The following is a 24,908-nucleotide window of genomic DNA, read 5'->3' as shown; positions in this document are numbered from 1 at the left end:
AAAGTTGGCAGGTTTTTTGAACTATACAAAGCATTGGACTGTGGATTCCTTGCTCACTAAATGCAGTGCCAGAAAATGTAGGGGAAATTCGTATGGCAGGTTTGAACCACATTTTCTCAGGTAAAAGTGGCTGCAGTGTGATTGAGAATTGCATATGTACATCAGGCAATGTTTCTCACTTCTTTCAGAGGAAATAAATAAGCAGATCTTTTGGGGTCAGATGCCTATTTTTCATGACTTAGAAATATGCACATTTCAGGCAAAACACTCCACTAAGATGCTTTTTAACACTTAATGAATACATTGATGAGTTCAAAGGCTAGACGCCTCCGTTAAACACCGAGCAAGACCTTGCGGTGGCACAAGCCAGGAACCTTGAGCTGTCTGCAGTTTCTCCCCAGTCCTGGCAAAGAACATCATCCTCATCTGGCTAATCTGATCTTGCATGGGCCAGCCGTCAGTCACAGACAAGAGAAAACTGGGTCATCCTGATTTTCTGTATGAATCAGCTGATCATATTGTGGGTGGCTTTTTCCTCTTCTTTTCACCATGATTCCACAAATGCGTGGCACAGCCAAAAGCATAGAAACGTACCCAATTTTGGTTTCTTTCCTCTGCAGACATTTCTCAAGGCTGCCCATTTATTCTTGAGGTTCAGAACCATGCACAGCCCTGGTTGACTTGTTTTAAATTGATGAATACTCTTGCCCTGCATGTTGGCTCACACAGAGTCTATATTGGATCTAAAGAAGTCAAAAATGCAAGACAAGTTTCAAGGTCATCTCCCTGGTCCTATTTACATTTTATCAACTTGCAACCCAAAGTAATTTTTTTCTCTCTTTTTTTTCTACACAGCTGTTTTGGATGTTTGCAAAGCCACTGGAAGATTCAGAGGCAAACGCTGAGACCTCTCTTAGTTGCCTACTGAGTTTCTCTTTTTCTTAAATGGTTTTGGGGTCTGAACTTGATAATGTTCCTAGAAAACTCTCAGGCATTTTCCTCATTGAAGATATCTGGCTAAAAAGGCAATGGTGTCCTGATGCCCAGACAGGGAGTTGGTGACAAGTAGAACATGTTACTGTGGGATTCTCAGTCACTTGGTGACTAAGATGTTATTAATTTTCCCAGAACAGAGATTCAGTATGGAACAACTATGATTATGAAAAAAAAAAAAAAAGGTTCTGATGCCTTACTGGAAAGAATGTGTTTTTGTGTAACTTTTGCCCCAAACCGCTCTGCCCTGGGTTGCCCACCTTTGCTCCCCACTTGCACATTCCCGCCTTTTACACCTGGGTCTTGAAAAGCCCAAAAGCCAACAGCTGACTCAGAGTAACCTCAGAGACTTATGGTAAAAATAAATCAACATCTGGGCCATCTTCAGTGTCAGTGTCTTAACAAGTCATGGGGGTGACATTATGATGATCGGGTTTCTCCTGCTTCGTTCTGCACCGAAATAAACTCGATTCCCTCTCATTTTTCTTGAGCCTTTCAAAAGCAAATGGCGTCTCTGCCTCAGTGCCCCACTGCACCAGCATCTGGAGCTCTCAGAGAACATAAACTGTTTCAGGACCCTCAGCTAGCCTAGGTGCTGCCTGCCGAGGCACACCCTCTCTGGAGCTTGAGGTCCCTGGGTGCCACGCTTTCTAGGAGGGTCTGGAAATCTGATTCAGGGAGGAGCTAGGGGACATGTCTGAAAGATGGAGTCTTGTGAGTAATAATAACAACAACCTTAACAGCAAGCACTTAACGGGTAATTCTAGATGGTTTCAAGGATTATCGTGTTTCTTGCTCAAGACAAACTTGTGGAGATGATGCTTGGAAATTCTCTTTTAGCAGATGAGGAAACTGGAGCACAGGGAGGTTTCATCCCTCATCCAGGGGCACAGGGCCACAGGTGGACAAGCCCAGCCAATCTTCCCATCACACTCGCACTTTCTACCTAGTGCTCGCTTTCGAAGAAGCCAGTGGAAGGGCTCACTGGAAATCATTAGCAGGCTAAGGCGCCCCCAAACTGCCCTCGGGGCTGCCACTGCAAGATAGGAGGTGAGTAACTTCTTCAAAGGACATTTGAGGTGTTCTCTGGGGTGAGCTAGCCATGGGCACTCAGGCGAGAGTGACTTCACCCCTCTGCCAAAGGTCACACCATTCAACTTTCTGCCAAAAATAACTTTTCGAAGGGAGCCCGAGAACTCTTAGGGGCAGCAGCGCGCAGGTGTCCCAGCGCACTTCCCCTTTCCTCTCCTCATCCCGTGATTCCTCTGCTCGAACTCGAACTTGGGAGGTTCCCAGGGCAGCGGCCCTCTCGGCTCTCGGGGATGGTTGGGCCACGACTCCCCGGTGCCCCTGCGGCACAGTGCGGTCCCAGGCGGGGTGCGAAGGCGCAGCTGGAGGCGCGGACGTTTCCTCTGGCAGACGTTTCCTGGGGCGGCCGTGCGGACGGGAGACAGCGGGATCAGGCGACGAGCCTAGAAGAGCCCTGGCCCGGGGTGCCCGGGGCCCTTCTCATCCCCACCTGCTCCTACCACAAGGATTCCGTCAGTGAAAGGGCTTTCCTGAGTGCGCTCTCCCACAGAGGCCGGGCGGGGGAACCCAAACAGCAAGAGAGGCTCCTCTAACTGGTCCCGGACCCGGAGGAGCGGGACCCTTCGGCGAGAGGGACGGGAGGGGGCGCTCATCCCAGGACTAATGGCCAAGGACCTCCTCCCTCGCGGCGCCCACCGACTCGGACGTGTCGCGGCGGTTCCAGTGGCCGTCCCCTCGGGGCCGCTCTTTTCACACCCGCGCGTCGCCCTGGCACCTTTGCGCGCTGAGGTCCCTCCCGCAACCTTCTCTGCAGGCCTGCCGCCCTTGCCCTACAAGCTGGTTCTCCCAGGTGTTCTCGAAGGGAACCTAGCATCCAGACCCCAAGAGCCGTCGTCTTCCCGCTCAGAGCATCCCAAGCCCCAGCCAGGCCCTGGAGACCCAACTTCTCCCTCTTCCGGCCAGGCGGATGCGGCGCCTGCGCAGTAGGAGCAAGGGAGCCCGGCACGCGAGTGCCCGGAGGCTCAGTGACCACAAGGGAGGGTGCAGCAGGGCTCTGGTGGTTCAGGTGCTTCTGATACATCTGAAATAATTTCTCCAGTGGCCGGGCTGGATAAGAGAGCTTCTGCATCAGATGCTAAAACTCACTGACGAGCCCAGTCTCCCAATCGGGGCTCAGAGAAGAGTCCTGTGGGCTGGAGCCACACAGTCTTAGGACTTGGCTCTTCGCAGCTCTCTGAAGGGAGTAAGGAGTCGAGAGGTCTGAGCATCCGCTACTCCCAGAGAGAGGAGCGTCCAGCTGGGAAGACTCCTGCGGGCAACTGTGCCCAAGGTACCCCATTAGGGCTTAGGGAAGGCTTGGAGCCAACCCGCCCTTTCTTTTTCTTTGTTTTATTCCCGCCAGCTACCAGACATTTCTCTGGGAAGTCAGAGGTAGTTTGCGAGAGGGGGCGCGGTGCCGCGGAAGGCAGCCTTTCTCGGAAGACACTGCGAGCATGGCTTTACATTCTTCTCTTCCGCAATGGAAACCGGTTAATGAGTGCCAGCGTCATTGGGGTGAAATTGGGATCGAGGGAAGTCTTCTCTACGAAGGCTGCTTAGGTGGGTCCCTGTGTTTTTGCTGCCCCGAACAACTAGGCTTTAGAGTTGTCTCTGCGAAGCCCCGAGGGAAGGCAGGGAAGAAGACGGGATGCTGTGGAAGGGCCCCAAATCTCTCCCAAGATGATGAAGCAGTAACAGGACACTCGGATTCGAAAGGGGAAGGGGAACATCACATCGTTTATTTCCAAAGAAAATAGCAAAACGGAGCTCCATGTACACAAAAGCCTTTGAAGGGAAAAGGAATCACAGATTTTAATTCATTTTTACATATTTACAGCAAGATTAAACCACAGCTTTCAACTATGTTTTCATTCAACAATCACTTTCAGTAAAATACATAACAACTTTTTTTTTCTTTCAAGTTAGTTCATAATTTAAGGATGCTAAGGGGACAGGTGATAAATCACAAACAGTGTGGCTAGAGAGGGTACCAAATAGTATAAGATTTCAGTCAGGCTTTCTTGGGTGTGTGAATTATGATTACAAGACATTTGCCCGTCCGTATAATTCACATTCATTGCAATCATTACATTGTCCCATAAATTAGCAATATAAACAAACATATGGGGACCTCAAGTAAACAAATAAAAATCAGTATAAGAGACAACATTTTGTAGCAACTATAATAACAGCATGGGTTACAGCTTGGGGAAACTTCTTTACAAATCATTTAGTCAGCACACACGGGGTGGGGAGGCTGGAACATCCTTGTTTATTTAAACCACCTTTAAAACTACATCAGAAGGTTTGGGGAAAGCTGGACGGGTGAAAGTTTCTTTCTTGGGCACAATATGAAATTTAGAACGGCACATGTGGATGGGAGGGGGGCGTTTGCATGCACTTTGGGGTCGTGGACCTTCTGAACTCCAAATGCCAAGATTCTGAAGAAAACAGGAAATTATAAAAATGTCTCTCTCCCTCAAGCCACTCTCCTTTCTATTAATGGCAGAAAGAGCTTGCTGATTGCTGCTAGTGGGAAGAAACACACAATGGGTCTATTTTTAGCAGAGATTGTCTTCGAAGGAGCAGGAAATAGTAACAATTGCTTGGCTGCAGCCTTGGTTCCAAGGATTCGGAGCAAGAATATTGGGAACTTGAGGGGTCTCTAGGTGACCTGACTTGGACTAATTGAGTGCAGACCAGAGAAGAGAGAAGCAGACATACAGTGTAGGCTTAGGGTGTATACCCTCTGCCTGCGCTGTCTCTGCATTCTTTCCCTCCTGTCCCAGAGCCTGGGCAAAGGGCCCCTCAACATCTGCACACCTCCACAGGCTCTGGACCTGATGTCTCTGCATTGCTTTTGTTTTTCCCTTAGCAGGACTTGGCCCTAAGTTATCAGTTAGTGTAACGTGCATGTATTTTTTTAAAAAAGTTAGATTTTATCTCTTTAGAAACGGTTTGAAACTAACGGGGCAGAGGGAGTTTGACAGAGAGGAGAACAAATCGCTGACAAAGAACCTTTTACGTTTCATCAGCGTTGTTAGGACGACAAGCAGGAATGTCTCAGATAATAACTCCCACTTCAAAGATTTCTCAGCTCAATAGAAAGCGGACCATCCTTTTTATTCAACCACAAGGACTGGCACTAAAGAAGACTCCGCTGTTTGATTTTTTTTCCACCGTGTTTATTTTTCCCCTATTCACTGGGGTACTTGGATAAAATAAACAACAAGACAATTAAGGGAACATGGACTTCTAACTTTCCTGCCATCTTCCCTATCCCCTTGGCCTTGGGCTCTGGAGTCTGTGCCCAGGGCCAGAGCAGGCCTGAGGGGTACCATACACCCCACCCTGCAGAGAAACAAGTTTGGGGGTCTGTGAGAAACTTCCGGGATAGAGGGGCAGAATGGGCTGGACTGGGGGCCAGAGTGAAAATGTCCCAAAGGCACAGTCTGAACTCCCCAGACTCATCCAGGGTGGCTCCTTTCCTTCCCCCAAGTCCCATTGAAATTCAGGCCTCCAACACGCTCAAGATGCTGAGAGGCACTTGGCACAAAACCGAGCTGGGGATGCTCATTTGTTAAGCTTCCGAGCTCGTCCTAAAGTTATTTACTTCTGACCCTGGAGCCTCTTTGGGGCGCAGTCAAGATGCACGAGTCTGTCTCCTCCCTTTCCCGAAAGCTTCCCTGCTGCCAAAGCGCCCCTTCCCCGCCCCCATCGGAGTGCCAGGTGAACCCCTAAACGCTGGCGAGGCAGGTCCTAAGGAGGAAGTATATACTGGAGAGCACAGTGACAGTATTAAATGGCGTGAAAGCAAAGGTCAGCGCAAATGTATCTTAATAGAGTGTCTGCAGTGAAGTGTGCCGCCTTTGAAGCGGCCGCTCCCCGCGCGCATTTCCATGGCGAGCCTAACGCGGCATGCTGATGCACCGTCAAACTCACACTTTCAACCCCAAAACCCGACTCTTTGAACAACCCGAGCTTGATTAGACCTTTCTCCTTTTCTTTCCCCTCTTACAAACCATTTCCTCGCCTTTAGAAACTCGCCATCAAACCCAAATGCGCCCTCTGATCACCGCAGAAAGCAGAAACAAAGGGAGCTGAGCGGCGATTCAAGCGGCCCTTTTCTTCCCTCACATTATTATCCATTTTTATTATGATCGGGAACAAGTGCCCATTCGCGTGGGTTTTGTTTACCGGAAATTAAATGAAAATGATTTAGTCCGCGTCAAACAAAAATATATACTTGTATACACAAGAAAAAAGGCCTGTTAGACGTAAATATTATGTCCTTAATGAAAAGCCTGGACGGGCTCCAGGCTCGGCCTTTCAGGATTTCAGTGCGACTTGCCCATTGCCATAGAAATCCTAACTTACCATGAAGATGCACCGTGGCGAAGAAACATTGCTTTGTGCGCGGGCCCTTTGATGTCGCAGGCGCAAGATGCGGGCGCTCAGCTGCGCAGGGCGAGATTACCTTGCGAGCAACGCGGTGGACATCTGTAACAAGCAAATGAAAAATTAAAGGCGATTAGTGACCGACTATGCATTTTTATTTTATTTCATTATTTTGGATGGGGGTGGGGGGTAAAATGGGGCCTAGAAATAGAAGAGAAAGAAAGGAGTCCTGTTTGGAGAGGGGGAAATTTTTTAACATCTTCAGAAGCAAGTTCCCCAGATGCCCTCTGCACCTTGGCGGTGGGGCGGGTGTTTCCCGATGGGAAAGAGTTGTTTGCTGCCGACCGTGGGCCCTTGGCTAGGAGACCTCTGGGCCCTATTGTAGTGGCGGCGAGGCGGGAAGGGGATTGCAGACACCCTTCCACAAGGACGGATTCACTAAGGATGTATTTGGAAGATTCTGGTTTTTATTAGGAGTAATGAAAACAGTCCCTCTCCAGTTAGGACGTTATTTATCTGATGGAAGTGTGCGGCCACGGGGCAGGAGTGAGGATCTTCGAATGGTGTCTGAAGAGGAAAGAACAGAAGAAAATCCAGCAGAGTGGCAGAATCAGGGTTTGTTTGCTGGGCTCAGCTTTTTAAATTGAGCTCTTTGGGGGCTCCCCCTAGGTAGGAGTACCACACCCCTACTTATCTCCAAATTCTTAGGGGAGTGGGATGGGTCTACCAAAACTTTTTTCCCCTCCGTTTTATTCACATTCCCCCCCCACCCCAAATCTTAGCAAGAATTTGAAGCAGCACCATCCTCCCTGCAGAGGGTGACAGACTGGGAACCAGGCCCTGATTCTTTTCCCCCCTTGGCAACAACTGCACAGATTTTTTCTCTTCCCTGCCCCCAACATCTGGTTCCTTTTCAGGGGATTTGGTACCCAGCATATCACATACACATTCAATCTAGACCCATTGGGTGTTTGCCTTTAAAACATTTATTATTGCAGTTCATCTCTTGTTCCCCTCCCCCCTCCCGCCTTTTTAAAATTTAAAACTAAGACCAACATGGTGCGATTTTTGACAAAGACCATCACAGAATTGACGTGATTCATCCAGACACTGTAGCCTAAGCTGGATCCCTTTGCTGTGGAGGTCTGGCCTCAGTGACGTTATTGGCCCATTCTGCACCCCCAATGCCAAGCACCCAAAAGATTCCACAGGCAGCTCCTCAACAATTGTGGGGTGTGAGGAGAGGGTGATTGTTCTCAGGAGGCCTCAGAGCATTGAATCTTAAAGCCCCTTTACCGCTCTTTTGTCTGTAATTCCCGTTGTTTGGACTCCCCTCTTACCCCCAGTATATAATGCATACAGAGCAGACAGACAGGCAGACAGATGTCTCTGTGTGCTTGGGCCAGTCTCTGGGGGAGGGGCATAAAATCCCTAGGGAAGATGCTGAACCTCCCCCCTCTTCCCTAGCACCTCCTTTATTGAAGCGGTTGGAAAATTTTGCATCTGGGATTTAAATAGCTGGGGGAGGGGAAGTGTAGGGAGGCAAAAGAGGAAGGAAAGAGGACGGAAGACAACGGCTCAGGAATTCCCTCTGCCACCTTCCCGCCACAGGAACTTCCGAGGAGGCTCCGACTGGGAGCTGGGAACGGAGTAGTTGTGGCTATCCGGGAGGCCCAGGCCTCGAGGAAAACATTTCCCATTCTGTGAACCACACAAGGACTTTGCGGTGTTACTTTTGCCGACTGCAGTGGCCAAGATTGCACAGAAACTCTCCTAATATGTTTTCTTGTTTACCTTCTGCCTGTCTCTTTCTCTATTTTCTTTATCCCAACCCTGGTTTCAAGCTACCCAGTCATGAGGGCGTCTGGGGGGGGGGGGTGCTGGATGTGACTGTAGAATCCATATGGGTACCATATTGATATTTTAAGACAATGGACATTATAGCAGCATATTCATTGAGCTCTAACAACTATCAGTGGTGACCTTCCTCCCTTCCTGCCTTCCCTGCTTCCTTCCTCACTCTCTCTTCAAGCCTCAATAACCCGGCCTAGACCTGGCAGTCAGGGTACGCGGAAGCAGCAACCGCAACAGCAACCCTGGTACCGAAGGCGGCGGCGGCGGTGGCGGGGCCAGGTGGCCGCGCGGGGCTTGGGGGCGCTGCGGGGGCAGCAGGGGCGGGGCCCGCGCCCTGACACACGTACCATTCGCTCAGGTCGGCGCTACGCGCCGCCACCGCCGCCGAGGAGGCCACCGGGGGCTCGCGGCCGAAGTCCGACGAGGGCGACACGAGGGCAGACGGTGTGGCCGAGTCGTAGCCAGAGCTGGGCGGTGGCGGCGAGCGCCCGTGCACCTTCATGTGCTTACGCAGCGAGCTGGGGTGCGTGTAGCACTTGTCGCAGCCGCGCACTTTGCACGTGTAGGGCTTGTCACTCGTGTGCACGTGCGAGTGCTTCTTGCGGTCGCTGCTGTTGGCGAAGCGCCGCTCGCAGCCCTCGAACTCGCACCTGAAGGGCTTCTCCCCTGGTGGAGGCAACGCAGAGACATTAGTGCGCGTGGGCTGTGGCCCCGGCTCGGCCTCACTACCCTACCCCAATTTCTCTGCCATTTTTGGGAAGAGAGCCACCAAAAAATTCAGAAACCTCTTTCCCCGGCGCCGCAAGCCCGGCACCCCCTTTCCCCGCTCAGAGCGCGCCCCCTGAGCTCCCTCCTGCACGCCTCCCCCCCTCCCCTTCTCCCGCCGGGACCTGGGGGGAGGGGACGGAGCAGGAGAAACAAAGACTCCATCTTAGTCGAGTTTCCTTCCTGGAAAATCCTGATCCACTCCGGTTGTTTTCCTCCAGATTTTCTCCACCTGGAGCCAGAAGCACCTTTGCCCGGAGAATAGAGTTGACTGAGGAGCTCGCATCTGCTCAAAATTGCTGTTCCAGCCAAATGCCTTTGCTCCCCACTCCCCGCCCAGCGGTCCACCCCAAACACATCCTGGCCCAAATTGTTTCTTAAAGTAGGTTTTGTGCAAACGCCAAAGCGATGGAATAATATCAGGATGCGCAGCCGATGCACACGGCATGTGCATGGTGTGCATTCGTGCTGCAGGGAAAGGTACTCTGGGCAATTCACTTCAGACGCGATTTTTACGGGGACTAGAGCCCCCTCCCCCTTCCCCTCTACCCCCTGAGGGCAAACATTTAGTAGCATTCTTCAAATCTTGCCTAAACCGTCCGGGATCCCTCCAGATACTCGCGCCGGCAATAATATTTTATTACGCTGCTCCAGCGGCTTCCCGGAGACTCCGCCGCGGAGAGCCGGCTCTCCCAGTCCGAACTGACTGTGAGAGGCCGGGCGGCCTCCCTAGACCACCCATGGCCCACGGTCCGGTCTCCCCAGCCTGAGCCGAGAAACCGGCAAGGCAGGTTCTGCCCGGGCCAAGCGGGATCCGGGGCCATTCCCGCGATCGCACCCGTGGTCGCGGTGGCTTCAGGATGAGCGCAGCTGCTGCGATCAGGCGAGGCCTGGCTCCGCGGACCGGAGGGCAAGCGGGCAGCCGGGGTAGGCCCGGGAGGGGCTCTGATCAGTGGTGTGATGCCCTGTAGAGCCGCGGGAAGGCGCGAGCGCGCGCTAGGGTGGCAATATTGGCCGAGGACAGAGTCCCAAGCCGGGAGCTCACCGCCGGCTGGATTTGCTAGCGTGTGGGGGAGGAAAGGACCCCAAGAACCCGGAAGCCCAGGTTCCTCTGGAGCTGCAGATGCTAAAGGAAGGAGAGAAAGAAATGTCCGGGTGCTGCAACAAATGGATGCTACCGGGCGCCCTGGGTTGAGAGAGAGACTACCAAGCGTCTGGCTAAGGAGGGAGAGATGCCCGGCTGGTGGAATGTTGCCTTTGGGGTTGCTTCTCCCGCCGCTTCCAGGAAAGATGGGTGCTTTGGGGCAGGTTTGAATAAACAAAGGCCCTACTCCCGAGTCCTCTTGAGGCTTAGGCAGAGCCAGAGGTTTGCGCACAACCCTCGCCTCCGCACGGCAGCGGGTTAGAGCCCAGGGCTCCTTCACTGCGCGGCCGCTGCGTCCTCCCGCTGCAGGAGTATTGTTAGTACAGTGGAACACTGGACAGTGCTGGCATCTGCCGTTTCTCGGCACACCGGTACAGTTTTATTTAGAAAGATGCACAATAAACCCTATGTCCCTATGTGCCCCTCGTTTTCTCCCCTCTGATCCCTGTTAGCATCTGCAAAACTAAAACTTTTCTTTCTCCCTTCCTTCTTTTCTTTCTAAAATCACTTACAAGAATCATGTAATTCAGGACCTGCAAAAGAAATCAAGATCTGCTAAGACAACAGAGGAGAAATAGAATTTGAGGTTGATTGCCACCCCCCAACTATTCCCCCGCACACACACACACATATCCCATCTTGTGACCGCCTTGTTGGACATTCATGTAAAACAGAAACAATGATTTCGTTCCAGACGAGGTACTGAGGCGAAAAAAGCAGGGCACTGAAGGTGATACGGGCAGCCTGGAAGTTCCAAGGCCCCTGGGAGACCAGGTGAGGCCGCGCCCCCGCGCCCTCCCGGCCTCTCCCCAGCAGCGGGAGGAGCGCCGGACTCCTCGCCTAACTCTGCGCACCCCCCGCCCCACCCAACACGCAGCCTCCCGCCCTCTCCCTCCCACCAGATCTGGGCGCTGAGCCCTAGGTGGGTGGGTGGATGGATGTGGAGAAGCAGGGTTGGGCCGGGACCCCGCAGCCCGCCCTGAGTAGCCTGGGCCTGAGGCTGAGTCCTAAAAGGCCCGGAGTCTCCTTCTAGAGCCTCAGCAGCGCGAGAGGCCCCTGACCCGGCCCGGCGCCAGGCCCGCGCGACATAGTTGGCAGTGGCGGGGCGGTTCGACTCGCGCCATTTTCTCGCACTTGTGGCTGGGCCGGGCTGCGCGAGCATTCCGCCCCGGCGCGGTCTCTCCTCTGCCTCGGATCCCAGCCCTACCTCCCTCTACCGACTGCCTGGGAGAGTGGGGTGAGCCCGCAACACAGGGGTCCCGGGAAAGGCGGCAGGCCCGCGTCTCCCTCGCGGCGGCACCATTGTTCCGGGATTTCTGTGACCGCCGCAAAGCGAAAGCTTTCGGAGTGGGATCGGAGCCGCTGCCCCCGAAGCCAGGCCTGGGATTCAGATCCCGGAAAATCTCAACTCCTGAGAAAGCAGCCTATTCGCCGCTTCCGCGACTCGAGGAAATGAAACGCCATTAATATTTGAAAAGGCAATTATTTTCCTGTTGAATCGAGAACCGTCTTCATGAATAATTTGTAGTGAGGTCTATTGCCATTTGAGAAACATTTTGTTGTTGTTGTTTTCTCCTCTTTTCATTACTTAGGAGGAGGGTTTGAGGGAAACGCCCAAGCAGGAGAGGCTCTGTAGATTTTTTTTTTTTTTAAACTCCGGTGATAATGAATCAGGACTGCCAGTGGAAAGGGAAAGGATGCACTTAGAATTCTGTTCTGAATAGACGCAAACCTGAGCCAGCTCGGGCGCACTGAACTTGATTCTCTGCTGTAGGTCGATTGCACTGAGAATTTAACCATTTTCTGCTTCACGGACTTCAAACAGTAGGCCGGCAAAGAGCAGTAAAAGTTTGTTTAAAACCCCCCTGTCATTAAAAATGAGTTCCTACTCTGGCTCAGGACTTCTAGTCTACCTTCGTGGTGCGGGCCGCCAGCTCAATGAATAGGGAGCCTGAGGGCGGAGATCTGGGTCTCACTTCTCTCCTTCTTTCCCTGGATAAAAATCGGAGGGAGGGAGGAGTGGGGGGACAAATGCTTGCGAGAGGTTGTGGGGGGAGGAATCCTGGAAACAGCTCAGAAAAACTATACATTTCCGAAATAAAGTAGGAGACTTAAAAGTGGACTTTAATCTGGCCTCCGAGTGTGCCAATGTCCTAGCCAGGGACCTTCCCCAAGACTGAAGGGTTCGGGGGGAGAAGGTGGGATTTAGCAAGCTTCTTTCCCGGGTAGTGCCAACCTGGGTGAGTTCTTTGACTCTAATAATTGAGGATGTTTTCACCAAGAATAGACGTGCGTAAGGCAGAGTGCCAGGGAGTAGAAGTAGGGCACCAAGCTGGAACTTATTTCATCCCCTCTGTCTCCCCCATCGGTCCCCTTCTCCCGCACCCAAAATGGAGGAGGGGAGATGTTGACTTCTTAAACTTTGAGGAAGCCAGGGCAAGAAAACCCTAGCTAAGAAGAATACAAACATCGGGCTGCTAAACTAATTAATGTAACTTCACAGGCTGTTCTGGGAAGTGTGAAAACTTTCTCCTTGCAATTGCATCAATTAGAGATGTTTCTGGCCAGAGGAGTTCAACTTTGCAGGCTTTTGAGAGGGCACCTTTTCTTTCTGTTAACTAGAAGTAACAGATGTGGTTGACACATGTCCCCATTTCACTTAACAGCGCAGTAAATGACATTTAAGGTGAATGAGTCTCCTTGGGTCTCTGCTAAAGCAAAAGGGAGGGTTTGTGAAACGTCCCGAGTGTGGGTCACCAAGGCTCCAAAACCGGGGCAAAATTAGCCCATGAGACCCTCAAATCCTAGAGAAGTCACTAAGGGCCTGGTGCACTCTCCATTCAGGTGGCAGTCAGGTTGTCAGGCTGACTATTGGAAGAGTGTGCCTCACACAATTCCAAAGGGACAGGGAAAAATTAAATTGTTCCTATGTCTTTACAACTTTGAGGAACAGTGCCCTTTAAAATACCTTAAAATCAAACTCCGTAAGCAGGGACCACACATTTGCACACACAGAAACCCGAGCATCCCCTTCCCAACCCCCAGAGCAGAAACCTCATACTATCCTTCCCACACACAGCCTCAGGAAACTTCTGTGATTCTAACTGAAGGGCATAATTAATATTTTATGAACTTGGATCATGGAAACACCAAAATATCCCCCCTCCCCGCCCAGGTGGAACTTGAGGAAATCCAGCTCCGAGGGCCCAGAAGAGGCCCCCTGCCTCCCCAGAGGGTCCGAACGAGACAGACAGTGGTGAATACTGACCTGTGTGAGTTCTTTTGTGTATTTTGAGATTTTCTGATCTAGCAAAGACTTTGCCACACCCCGGGAAAGGACAAGGGAAGGGCTTCTCGCCCGTGTGCACGCGGATGTGATTTACAAGTTTGTATTTGGCTTTAAAGGGCTTGCCCTGGCGCGGACACTCCTCCCAGAAGCAGATGTGGTTACTCTGCTCAGGGCCTCCGACGTGCTCCACGGTGACGTGCGTGACCAGCTCGTGCATGGTGCTGAAAGTTTTGGAGCAGAGGCGCGGGGGTGCGGGGCCGTCGGCCGCCAGCCACTTGCAGATGAGCTCCTGTTTGATGGGCTGGCGCATGTAGCGGAAGAAGGCGCCGGGACCGTGGGGTGCGGCGAGGTTCATGGTCAGGTTCATGCCCCCGTAGTTGTGCAGGGCTGCGGCAGCTGCCAGGGCGTCGCTGCGGGCCACAGGTCCCGGCGGGAAGGGTTCGGGCCGTGCGTACATGTCTCCGGGGAGCCCCAGACGCAGGAGTCCGTTCAAAGTGCAGCTAGGGGAGGCCTGGGGAGGCTGCTCGTGAAAGCCCGGTAACACCGAGGGGCTGGAGGCGGCAGCGAGCTGGGGGCCATGGTGTCCGGAGCTGCTACCTGTTGTTGAGACAAATAGCGCGAGTGAGAACGGGTGGCGAGGGCTGAGCGTCCTACCCGGCCCCAGGGGGCAGGCCCAGCCCAGCCACACCACGGCCTCGGCGGTCAACGCCGGCACCGAAAGCCAGACTGCGGCGGCTGCGATCCGGGCGGACAACGCGAGGCCAAGCGCCTCCACCGCGGTCCGGCTGGGCGGCTGTTCGGTAGAGCCCCCTGTCGCTTCATGAGCAGGAGAGTGATGGTGGCGGCGGGGTGGGTGGAAGGGGTAGTGGGGTGCGCAATGCTGAGGCTGTGGGTTGCTGGGTGCCCCTGGGCTCTGCTCCAAAGGGGTCCGACTGGCGCTCCGAGCGCGCTTTGGCGGCCAACTCCCCAAGGCCCTCGGGGCCGCGGCGCCCTGCGGGGGAGTGGAGGTGGGGGAAGTGGTGATGTTGTAGGTGGTGGTGGTGCCCAAGAGCCCCGGCCATATATACGAATTTCAGCGCCCAGCTCGGCTGGGAGAGGGAGGCCTGCTGCATCCCGGCCGGGACTCCCCGGAGCTCCTTAGGTCGGGGCGCTCACGCCACCGTCACCTGACGGCGGGGAGGGGAAAGAACAGCCATAGACAACTTCTGCAAAGTTCCCCCCCCACCTCAAGTTTTGGGTTGTGACTTTTTTTTCTCCCTCTCTATCAGTCTTTAATGCCTACTTGAAATCCTGTACACTACAGAGGCAGCAGCGGGGCGCGTGAGATAGTGAATAGAGATTCGGGGCCGTGGCCAGGGCCCGCCGAGAGGAACAATCGCCTAAGTCGCCCATTGGCCCGCATCCCGGTCCGACGTCAGCGATGACAGGGCCCTCTGCACGGGGACACACACACACACTCTCTCTCTCTCTCTCTCTCTCTCTCACACACACACACACACACACACAGTCACAACTGCTCCCGTTCCCCTCCCCACCCCCCAGCTCGCTCTTCTACTGCTCATGCGCTCTGACCCGGGCGCGGATTCTTTTCTCTACTCGTGAGCCCCCTCCCCCTTCTCTCCCCGAAAGCTGGGCAGATCTGCTCTGCCTCGCCGCTCTTGGAAGTGAGCGGGGCTGGGTTATGCCTCCATTCCCCACGGCTTTGGGGAGGGGGCGTTGCGCTGCACGTAAAGTCCTTCCAGGCAGACCGGACCCCCCAGCCCTGCTGGGGCCGATGGACAGCACCCGGAGCGCGGGGACTGCGGCCTGCTTCGGCAGCTTGTCCCGGGAGTCGGGAGGAGGCGAGGGCCGGGATCCAGGGAGGAAAGGCGGCTGCAGACTAGGAGGCCGGGAGCGGGGGCGATCCTAGGCTAACAGCCCTTGCGCCTAATTTTGTTTTCTCGCTTTTCCAAATTTTCTCGCGTCGCTCAGCTTTCTCGCTCTCGTTCTTTCTCTAACTCTCGCTCTCAGTTCCACGAAACCCCTGAGCACACTTCGCCTTCCTACTTGGATCCTTTCTTCTCCCCTCCCCCTCTGTCTTTTCCCCACTCCATTCTTCCCACTTAGCCTTGCCGGCCCCTCCTCCCGGGCGCCTGGAGCGCCCAGAGACTGGCGGACCCAAGAATCTGGCCCTGAGCCGAGCCCCAGGACTGGGCCGGAGACGGTGATAACCTGGGAGAGGCTAGCTTCGAACCCACGCCGCCCTCCCAAGAGGGCCTAAGAATCCTTCCCGCCGCAAATCACACCGACCAGCGGGCGACGGGCCAAAGAAATAAAGGCGAGGGGAGCGCAGCGAGGCGGAGCGGGTCCTCTCCCCAGGTCTCTCTCCCACTATCAAATTGCGGTCCTGAGCTCTGTACTCTGCCGCCGGGCGGAGCCTTTGGAAAAGGGAACTTAAGAATCGTTTCCACTTTGAGCTCCCTCTGGCCACTTGTTGCCCGCGGCCGGAGTCTCTGTCTCTACTCGCTTGCCTAGAGCCGAGGCCACGTTTCCCGGCCCAGGCTGTGAGAGCGACCTCGGGCCACGGCCTCCTCTCGCGGGATGCCCTCCCGGGCTGCGGGTTCCTCTGTCTTGGGGTGGGGATCGGCCGGTGGAAGAAACCTTCAGTTCTGGACCAGCCGAGTGTGGCATAAACAGGGGGGAGTGTCCTTTGTTTGTGCCGACCGGCTAGGGCCGGCTGCATCGCCCGGCGATTTAAAGTGCTGCTGGCCCTCAAGCCTGCGTTGCACTCAGTAGCCGAAAATGCCAACCTAAGTTCTCTCGGGGCTCCCCGGCAGCCATAGAAAGTGCCCTCAAAGCAATGAAAGACTTGGGTTTTTAAGAGAAGTTTGAAGGATTGAGTAAAAGACCCCACTCCCCTAGCAGAGGTGAGAAGTTTGGACAGATTACGAGGAACTCTGATGAAGTTGATTGAGCTGCCCCAGCCACCTCCAGCACCAAGAACTATTCTTAAACATTTCCTGGTCAGTAAATAACGGTTTCTTTTAAATTTTTAAAAATAATTAACTTATTTATAATGGTTGGCAGATTCTTTGAGCCTTTCTTCATTTAATGCATTGTTCCTGGCTCAGTGCCGCAATTTAGTGAGGGATTAACTTCCACAACAATTTTCCTCGGCTTTGACAAGTCCAGGTCTTTTTGCTCCTCCGGCCGGAAGAGCTTAAGCAAGCTACCAATAGATGCTGAGTTAGCATTAAAAAAAAAAAAAAAAAAAAGTTGAAGGAGAGCATTTGACAGCTGAAGCCCTTCTGCTCTGGAAACCAAGGGCTTCCACACAGCAGTGTTGAGACTAGACTTGGAGGATTTGTCTCCTTTCTTGGCTTTCACCCTCTCCCACACTCTCGCTTTCTGCGGTTTATCCCTTTTGCCCACAGGTGCCTCCTCTGTTTTCCTGCCCTGTTTTCCCTTCCTCAGAGCGCTGGTTTCAAGGCTTCTCACCACGCAGGTGTCTTTTGAATGATACAGTTGTCTGGGCAAACCCATGAAGGGTTCTGAAAACAACAAAGACCAAAACAAAAAAACAAACCAGCATATTCCTCTTTGGGACCCCTTGCCCAGCACTTTCTCCTAACCATTCATCAACACAGAACTTAGTCAGCTCCTCCAGCAGCATTGAGGCCTAAGTGCAGGGGCACTGATGCAGTAGTCCAACAGTGAAAATATTTTCTTTCCCATCCAAAAGTTGGCAATCTACAACCTACTGTTCAGGACGTTTGTCAAACTAACCATCTAATTTGGCTTCCATGAAAACTCTGATTTGCACAAAAACGAACCCCTTAATATATACACCGTGACCACACCCGCATCAAAAGCTTTGAATAACAGTACAGAACAGGAGTATTCAAGTTGTTTTAGGTTGTGGACCCTTTTGGAAACCTGGTGAAGCTAGTGAACTTTAATAATCCTGTGCCTTTTGCCCACACGCATAATAGAAGAAGCTATAACATTCCATTAGAAGGTGGTGAAAATAAAGATGCGTTTTTTCCCATCCAAATTTGTGGGACCCCCCCGCCCCGAATTCTAAGCACTGACTCCACAGACTCCAGGGATAAGAAGCAGAAGTTATATACAATAGACTGTTACTGCACTACCGTCTCTCTTGATAAGTTTACCCTTGAAAAGCTTTGAACACGTGTATGGCTTTTTGTGCCAACAGTGAAAGGGCAGATACATCTGATTCAGCCAAATTCACCGACAGTAACCTGGCCCCATGGAGCTCCTTCCCAGATGCAGACTTCTTTTGAAGCACTGAAAACATCTGGACCCATCCCGGGTAGATGCTTCTTGAATAGTCAGGGGTCAGTTGACCTAAGGTCACTAAGGTTACCTAATCTTTGCAAGTGCCTTGGAGCCACGTGGTTCACACCTTGGTCGGCTGAACACAGCAACGGGACCAAGCGTTCTCCCAGAGGGACATGTCCTCAGGGACAGAGATACCATTTTACTCACTAATATTTATAAACAGGGAACTCTGGGTGATTACATAAGGGTCTTCAAGGTGTATCTCTGAAATAAGCCCCAAAGCAGTACCCAGCTAATCACAGATGACAGATGGGGCACCGATGTCAGTGAGGCATATTTTAGCTTTCAGGGCCGTTCCTTTGAGTGTTCCAGTGCCCAGGTAGCAAGGATTCCAGGTTTCATTGACTATTCATTGGGTAGGCTAAGTAGTGGTGTCCCTCAATGGTGCTCAGAATTTTTCTTTCAAAAGTTATCTCACCACACTTACCCCTAATACCAAATGTTTGGCTGAAGCATTCTATTCCTAACCGTGCTGGGGGTTATAGCATTGTTGAGTCCACATTTCTGCTTGATTTGCAGAAGAAAAAAAAAAGATACATTTGCAGCTCAGAGATCTTCAGCAGAGTTTCAAGAACCACTGGGGGTTTTCATGGGGGCCTATTTGGAGCAAGTTCCACCACCAGACTCCAAACATCCCTCCAGACCTCGAAATCATGCCCTAAGCACCTTTGTTTACAATATCATAAACTAAAGTGATTTCCTAGTCCTGCTGTATAGAAATATATTTGGTGGCCCTACCATCTGTTATAGCTCCTCATATCACTGGCTTAAGTGGGGGAATGTCTGACTTCCCTTCCTCGGAAAGGAAACAATGCGGGAGATTTCAGATCAATAGCTGGGATATTTTTTGCATTTTGATCTTTTCAACAATGCTAAATGATGATTATCTTGTTGCAGCTTATGCCCAAGCCAGGATCCCAGAAGCTGAGGGCCACTGCACAAAGCCTGACCAAGCGCAAATCTTGTTGCCTGAATATTGTGCATCTAGGTCTGCAGTCACTTGTTCAGTCCTTTCTTCCCTGTTTCTGGCCAGGGTACCATCCAAAACAAGGGGGCAAATCCCTTCGTAGGCTATTCACAGACAGAATTCAAGATTCCTACAGTGAGAGGTTGTCTCTAGTCTTGCGGGAGAGAAAAATAACAACTTAAGCCCCAGGAGCCTTCCGTAGGTCCATGCCCACATCGTACAGAGGAGAAGGGGTCTGTCAGGATTTTGAAGATAAAGGAAGATATTCCTCCCCTCGTCTATGGAAGTTTGGGCTTTAATCATCATTAATGGAAGTACGTATGAAAGAAAATATGCTCGGATAAAATGCTCGGATAAAATTTAATTTCCCAGCAAACCATCATTTGACAACTGATTAGGAAACATTGTTAGAGGATCTTCCAGACCAGCACTGAGGAATTAAAACAACGGAATTTACATAATAACCACATCTCTCTAGAGAATTTGCCATCAAATCATCCCAAAATAATAGAAGAGAGTCATTTCCTAAGTTGTCCATTTAACTTTTATTAAGAAGGTTGCATTTCCTACCAACAAGGGAATACCTTGGAGGCAACCATCAGCTGGTGGTGTAGTTGAAATGAGGGAAACTAGATGCCTGAAAGGGGAAACACCCAACCCTAAATCATATGCTTATTCTAAATGGAATATTAAATTAAATTCTTCACAATGAAGGTATTCCTGACAGAGCGGCTGTCAGTCACTCCCTGTTCAGACACCACATTGTGGGAACATCGTGGCTGCCACATTGCGGAAGGCTGGTGTCCCTGGTAAAGATGATGCATATCATGTAAACCCCATCACCAAGATCAAAGTCTGCTCCTTTCATGTAAGCCAATACATGTCAAACCTCATTCCAATCAAATCGTCCGGAAATGAATTCAAGATGAATATGTCATAGAATAATGTGACAGTGGAACTGCAGAAGGTCAGGGGTGGTTGTTTCAATGAGAGAGTCGTCAAATATTAATTCTAGAATGTCCAGATGAGTAGACATTGAGGGGGATTAGCTGGCTGCTGGTGGGACGTTGTGTCGCTGATTTGTGTGCAAATGTATCAAACACCAAGGTGTTGTTCTAAGTTTCATTGGAATTCAAGAAACACCCCCAAACTCACAACCAACATAACCAAAAGACCAAAAAAAAAAAAAAAACATACAAAAATAACTTCCTACTTAAAAAATAACTTCAGCAAACCAATATTCAAAAGAGGATATTAACTTACTTGACTCTTTCAGGGCGTTTCGGTAAAGCCGCATTCGTTTCCTCATCACCAGAGAAGTCTTGTATCTCATTTTCTGACTTTGAGCCTGTTTGGGAAGAAAAGAGAGACAGTCACTAGTTAAACGATTTCCTACATGCTCGTATGGCAAGACTGTGTGGCCTGAATGTAAGAGTGAAAGAAAGTGTTGGTCTGAAGATCTTTTCAGTGTTTTCTTTGACTATTTTCAAATTTGGAAGTGAAAGAAGAGACTTCTGCTGGGAACTACCCATATTTACTGCAAAATAATATATCCTGGTTGATAAAAAAATATTAAAAATCATCATTTCCCAACTAGATTTTTATCCGTAACTTATTTGTGGATCTCCCTTACAGGTAGAGTTAAGCACACTTTCAGTCAGTCAGTGTTCAAACGTCTCTCACTCCAGAATTTAAACTTTTTTTATCTGAGAAGCCCCCATCATTTTCTTTAAGTTCATTAATTAATTGAGTTTAGTGAGAAGGGGGGCTGGGTGTCCTCTGGGAGGTTAGCAGGTTAAAAATTGAGTTGTAAGTGTTGGAACTGATAGGAGAGGAATTTCTTTGCAGGCGTGTAGCTCCTGTTGTGCCCAAGGTGGTGTGGAATCCCTAACCCTCGCGTGGCTTCCACCCCCTCACCCATCTGGAAGCCATCGCCGTTGGTTTTTGAAAGTGAATATAAAATTCACCGGTTTGGGGTGGGGGGAGATTATTTCTATCAATTGGTCCTGGCTGTCCACATTTTTTAGTTAAGCAGCTTAGAAATAACCCACCCCCACCCCCAAAATATTTGCATTCCTTATCAAATTCACTTTTTGGATAGAGCTATCCAGCCTTTGGTCACCTTAAAACCTTAAACTCATCTTGGGGACTTCTGCATCTGTCAGGCAAGGCTGAAGGCAGTGGAACAGCCAAACAGAGGCGATTCACCCAGCCCCAAACCTCAATCTGGCCTAGAAAGACAAACAGTCATTGAAAAGGTCTCAGGCTGGACAAACACAGCAAGCTCTCTGTCAATGAGGACGTCTGCCTGTCTTGACACTCCAGCCCACAGAACAAGCGGTTGTTTAACTTGTTGAACCACAGGCCAAATCCAAGTGGGCCTCTGCTATCTCAAAGACTTTCCAGTTCTCTATGCTCAAAGATCTCTTTCTCTCTCCCTCAACCGCCAACCCGGGCTTGAACTAGCTTAGGTATTTTCACCTTTCACTCCCCCTTCTTTTCTGGGTCCAAGCCTGAGGGGTGGGAGTAGGGGTTTAGACTCACCTTTTCTCAGAGGGTTTTATTTATTTTCGATTCTTTCTAACCAAAAGGCATCTGTCCCCAAAGGTAAGAAGCTCCTTCCCACACAAATCAGGAAAGAAAGAAAGCCCAAGTTTGCATTCCTACAGAAGGGCAGCGTGCTGGGTGTCCTTGCTCTAAAATTTCCTCATGGCAGGATGTCTGGCACAGGAAAAGTCCTGGTTGGTTGGAACTAATAGAATTTACTTTTTTGCTTCAGAGGGAAATGGGTGTGAGTTTCCCTAAAGAACTCTGTCCACACCTACAATGCTGCTCGAGCCCTCCCTTTAAGAGGCCTGGGTCCCTTCTATCCCCAGGTCCTGACAGTCTTTTGTGTATTATAAACCCACAGGCATGCAAACGAATGTCTCAGAGGCTGGACTTCAGGCAACTGGGACCAACCTTAAGCTGCTCCTGTAGCAGCTCCATCACCGGCCTGTGCATGGAACCTGGGTAAATATCTTCTCCTTCGGTTCAAACTCTGACCCCACTTAGCAAGCCAGTCATCTCGCTGAAGGAGGGGTGAGGGAATCTAGGAGCAGCCCCTGGGCCCCTGGACCTGAGATCCTTGCCAACCCAGGGATATAAAAGCCCTGAAAATGTTCAGCTTGGTTTTCCCCAAAAGATTGTTCCTGACTTGTCTCCTCACACCAGCCCTGGGCACTGAATCACCGGTCAGGAGCACAACCTGGGGACTTATTGGAATCTGCCTTCTTTCCCTTGAGACAAGAAAAGGGTGCCAATGAGCTTCAGTAATTGATCGTGCTGGGGGAGAGCTATGAAAGTGGGCCAGTGGGTACAGGCAAAAGACATCATTTTTCTTTTGGGGGAACACCAAGCCTGCACATTGTGGGGTCGCCCTAACAGGCGCAGGCCTGCCCAAGGTCAGAGGTCATCTTCAGCCTGCTTCCCAAGCCAGCGACTTCAGTCCCCGAGACTTCCCCACTGCTCCACACAGATTAAGCCGCAGGAGCGCCGGCAAAGGCATGTCCGCCTCTCGGCCACAGCTCGGCCGGCGGGGCGGGTGCGGAGCAGGGGCCCTGCAGGCTGTCTGGGAGCTCCCTGGCTAAAGGCAAAACGGCTCCGGCCTCTTCCCGTGGCCTGCTGTCGCCAGCTGCACCCGGAACCTCCCTGGCTCCCCTTCATCAGGCCCTCAAATACCAGGAATTTGGGCTGTGAGGCTGGGTTGTGCGACGGCCTTTTCTCATTCTTCTGTTCCCTAGAGGGAAAAGCTGAGGTTCCTCCAGCTGGGGCCTGAAGACTGGGCGACCTCCGTGTGCCCAGAATAGAATCTGCGTTAGTGGGTTGCTTGAAAGACCAGCCTGGACATTTAACCAAACCTTTGAACAGCCCCCCACAAACCGCCGGCGGCCAGACAGAGGAAGGGAACATGGTGCCTCTTCGCAGGTCGCTCTGAGGCCAATGCTGTCGGAAAAGGGGTAGAAATATGACCTTGCGATCCAAAGGGAGTTTCCTGCAGACAGTGCAGGCCAAGTTCCAGCCCCTCCAACGCCCCTTCCCCATTCCAAAGACCTTGCTGGCTCCCAGATGTCCCCATGGACCATTCATCAACCCCAAACTTTCCCTTTGGGGCAGTTCTAGCTTTGTTTCACAGCCTGACTCTGTTCCTGCCCCACTTGTCCCTAATTTCCAGGGCCTCCATGTGTCTAGGGTAGTGGCCAGAATCCCAGGTAGCTGCGGCCTTCTCCTTTGAGAGCTAGTCGTAGCCCTCGTTCGCATCCGGGAGAAAGAAAGTCAAATCCCAAACCCACAGCCCGCCGCGCGCAGAGAGCGGGTCCCAGCGGTCAGCGTCCTGAGGCAGGACCAGACTGCAAGAAGGCGAGGATGCGGGCCCCGCAGCTGACCCAGCCGGCATCCCCAGTCAGGTAGCGGTGGAGAAGCTCCATCATCTTGCTGCCAGCCGGGTTAACTTGGCTCCTTTGACCCTGGAGAGGGGAAGCCGAGTCTTTCCCTGCCATCCTTGCGGGGGCAGGACGGAGAAGCAGTCTGCAGGGGCCCCCTCCTGCGAGGGCCCAGCACTCGGGGCGAGGGAAGCTCTGGGCCACGACTCCCCTTCTTGGGCCAACGGTGGGGCACCCAGGCGATTTACAAAGAGGGGAGGGAAGGCGGGCAGGCAACAAGCTGCCCTTGGTCCGCGTGCCAGTGGGAGCCCCATTCGTCCCCCTTGCACCGCCCCCCAGAAGAAGGGATGGACTCATCTCCAGCGTAGCCTCTCGGCGGAAGGGCCCCCTCCTCCCCTCAGTGTCAGCGGGGTGGGGCCTGTACCCACGGTTGGGGGGCTACGGAGGGAGGGGGATGGGGGAAAAATCTAGCTGGGCCTCTTATCCCAGTGGGGTTTGGGTGCCTCCTACCCCGCTGCTGGGGGTACAGGTCCGGTCTGTCTGCCCCCCGGACTCACGCACTTACCCCACTCCACCTGTTGCCGGGATCGCCTCATTTCTGCACATCACTTTGAGGTGCCTGAGGGGGACCACAAAACCCTCCAAGCCTCTCTTTTGTGGTTCCAGCGAGGCGGGCATCTTTCATTTCTCCTTTTCCAGCTTTCGGGAAGCAGTTAGGGAATGTATGATGAAGCAGAAATGAGCCGTCAGGATGATATTTTAATGGCTTATATGTCACGTTGGTGCATGTGGCTTTGAACTGGAGCCGCTTGCGTTTCCTGCAGAGAGCGCCGCAAATCCCACTTGATAACTTCTACAACCCACAACTTTTTTTTTGTCACATTCACTCTTACTCTGTATATTTGGACGCGTTTCCTAAAAATACCCTCTTGTCAACGTTCCCCTTGGATATTCCACGAACAGGAGAGGAGAGGACTGACTTTTCTTTTTTGAAGAATTATTTTCCCTCTCCCCCTCCCGACGGCGTCTACCCTTCTCCCCTCAGGTCCCCTCCCTTGTTTTTTTTTTTTTTTTTTTTGAAAGGCAGGAGAGGTGGGTTCAAGATTTGTTCTCCCTGGTGAAAGCAGTACAGCCTCTAGAGAAAGCTTCTCCTTGCAGATAAGATTTTTACAACTGCAGTGGAGGCAGGATCCAAATTTCCCTTGTAGGCAGCAGGAAAGACTCTGAGTGGCTCCGATATATCTTTTTAAAAAACAAAGTATATAACAGTTTTTTTTTTAAACCACCCCTCAAGCCCCATCCCTTTGCCTTCGTTCCCCCATCCTTGTTCCACTCAAAGCTGGCAGGGAATTCGGGGGCTGCTGCACTCAGACTTGTTGCTGGGGACCGAACATTTGATATTTTTTTTCATTCTCAAATTTCTATTTCCCAGCACAACAAGCGCAAATGCTCAGCCAGTTTCCTTCAGACACCAGGAAACCATCCCAGCTAACAGAAGTCCAGTTTTGAGCAGGGAGAGCCCAGGGAAAGGGCAGCTCAGCTCGTCAGCCCCAAGCGAGAATCTAGTCGATGAAAAGACCAGAAAACCAGAAAGGAGGACAGGCCGACGCTGACCCTGCCTTCTTCCAGCCTGTGCAGCCCGAACAGGCGACTGGGCAAAAAATGTTC

General features: G+C 51.8%; 1 protein-coding gene across 3 annotated transcripts; it reads right to left on the bottom strand.

Annotated features, from left to right (window-relative positions):
- Positions 1-3,773: 3,773 nt before the first annotated feature.
- Positions 3,774-24,250, bottom strand: ZIC4 (Zic family zinc finger 4). Of its 3 annotated transcripts, XM_027092804.1 has the most exons (5): positions 23,806-24,250; positions 20,083-20,167; positions 13,491-14,108; positions 8,661-8,979; positions 3,774-6,561 (listed from the first exon to the last, which is right to left on the bottom strand). In XM_027092804.1, coding segments are annotated over exons 2-5 (1,008 nt in total). In that variant the 5' UTR covers positions 20,153-20,167; positions 23,806-24,250; the 3' UTR covers positions 3,774-6,560. The 3 variants fall into 3 exon arrangements, with proteins under 3 accessions (XP_026948605.1, XP_026948608.1, XP_026948606.1); XM_027092807.1 differs by lacking the exon at positions 13,491-14,108; XM_027092805.1 differs by lacking the exon at positions 23,806-24,250 and having other exon boundaries at positions 20,083-20,284.
- Positions 24,251-24,908: the final 658 nt, after the last annotated feature.

The sequence above is a fragment of the Aethalodelphis obliquidens genome, unplaced genomic scaffold (genome assembly GCF_003676395.1).
Source record: "Aethalodelphis obliquidens isolate GAN/ISIS:26980383/991018 unplaced genomic scaffold, ASM367639v1 scaffold81, whole genome shotgun sequence".
Classification (NCBI taxonomy): domain Eukaryota; kingdom Metazoa; phylum Chordata; class Mammalia; order Artiodactyla; family Delphinidae; genus Aethalodelphis; species Aethalodelphis obliquidens.
The sequence above is the reverse complement of the archived record's forward strand: the minus strand, read 5'-3'. Positions and strand labels throughout refer to the sequence as shown.

What these genes read in the sequence shown, in the direction of transcription:
- ZIC4 (XM_027092804.1), bottom strand. Translation starts at nt 20,152, where the DNA reads ATGAGATACAAGACTTCTCTGGTGATGAGGAAACGAATGCGGCTTTAC. An exon ending in AAACGCCCTGAAAGAGTCAA is followed by an intron (nt 14,109 to 20,082) that starts GTAAGTTAATAT and finishes TCTCAACAACAG; the next exon opens with GTAGCAGCTCCGGACACCAT. An exon ending in ACACAAAAGAACTCACACAG is followed by an intron (nt 8,980 to 13,490) that starts GTCAGTATTCAC and finishes TGCCTCCACCAG; the next exon opens with GGGAGAAGCCCTTCAGGTGC.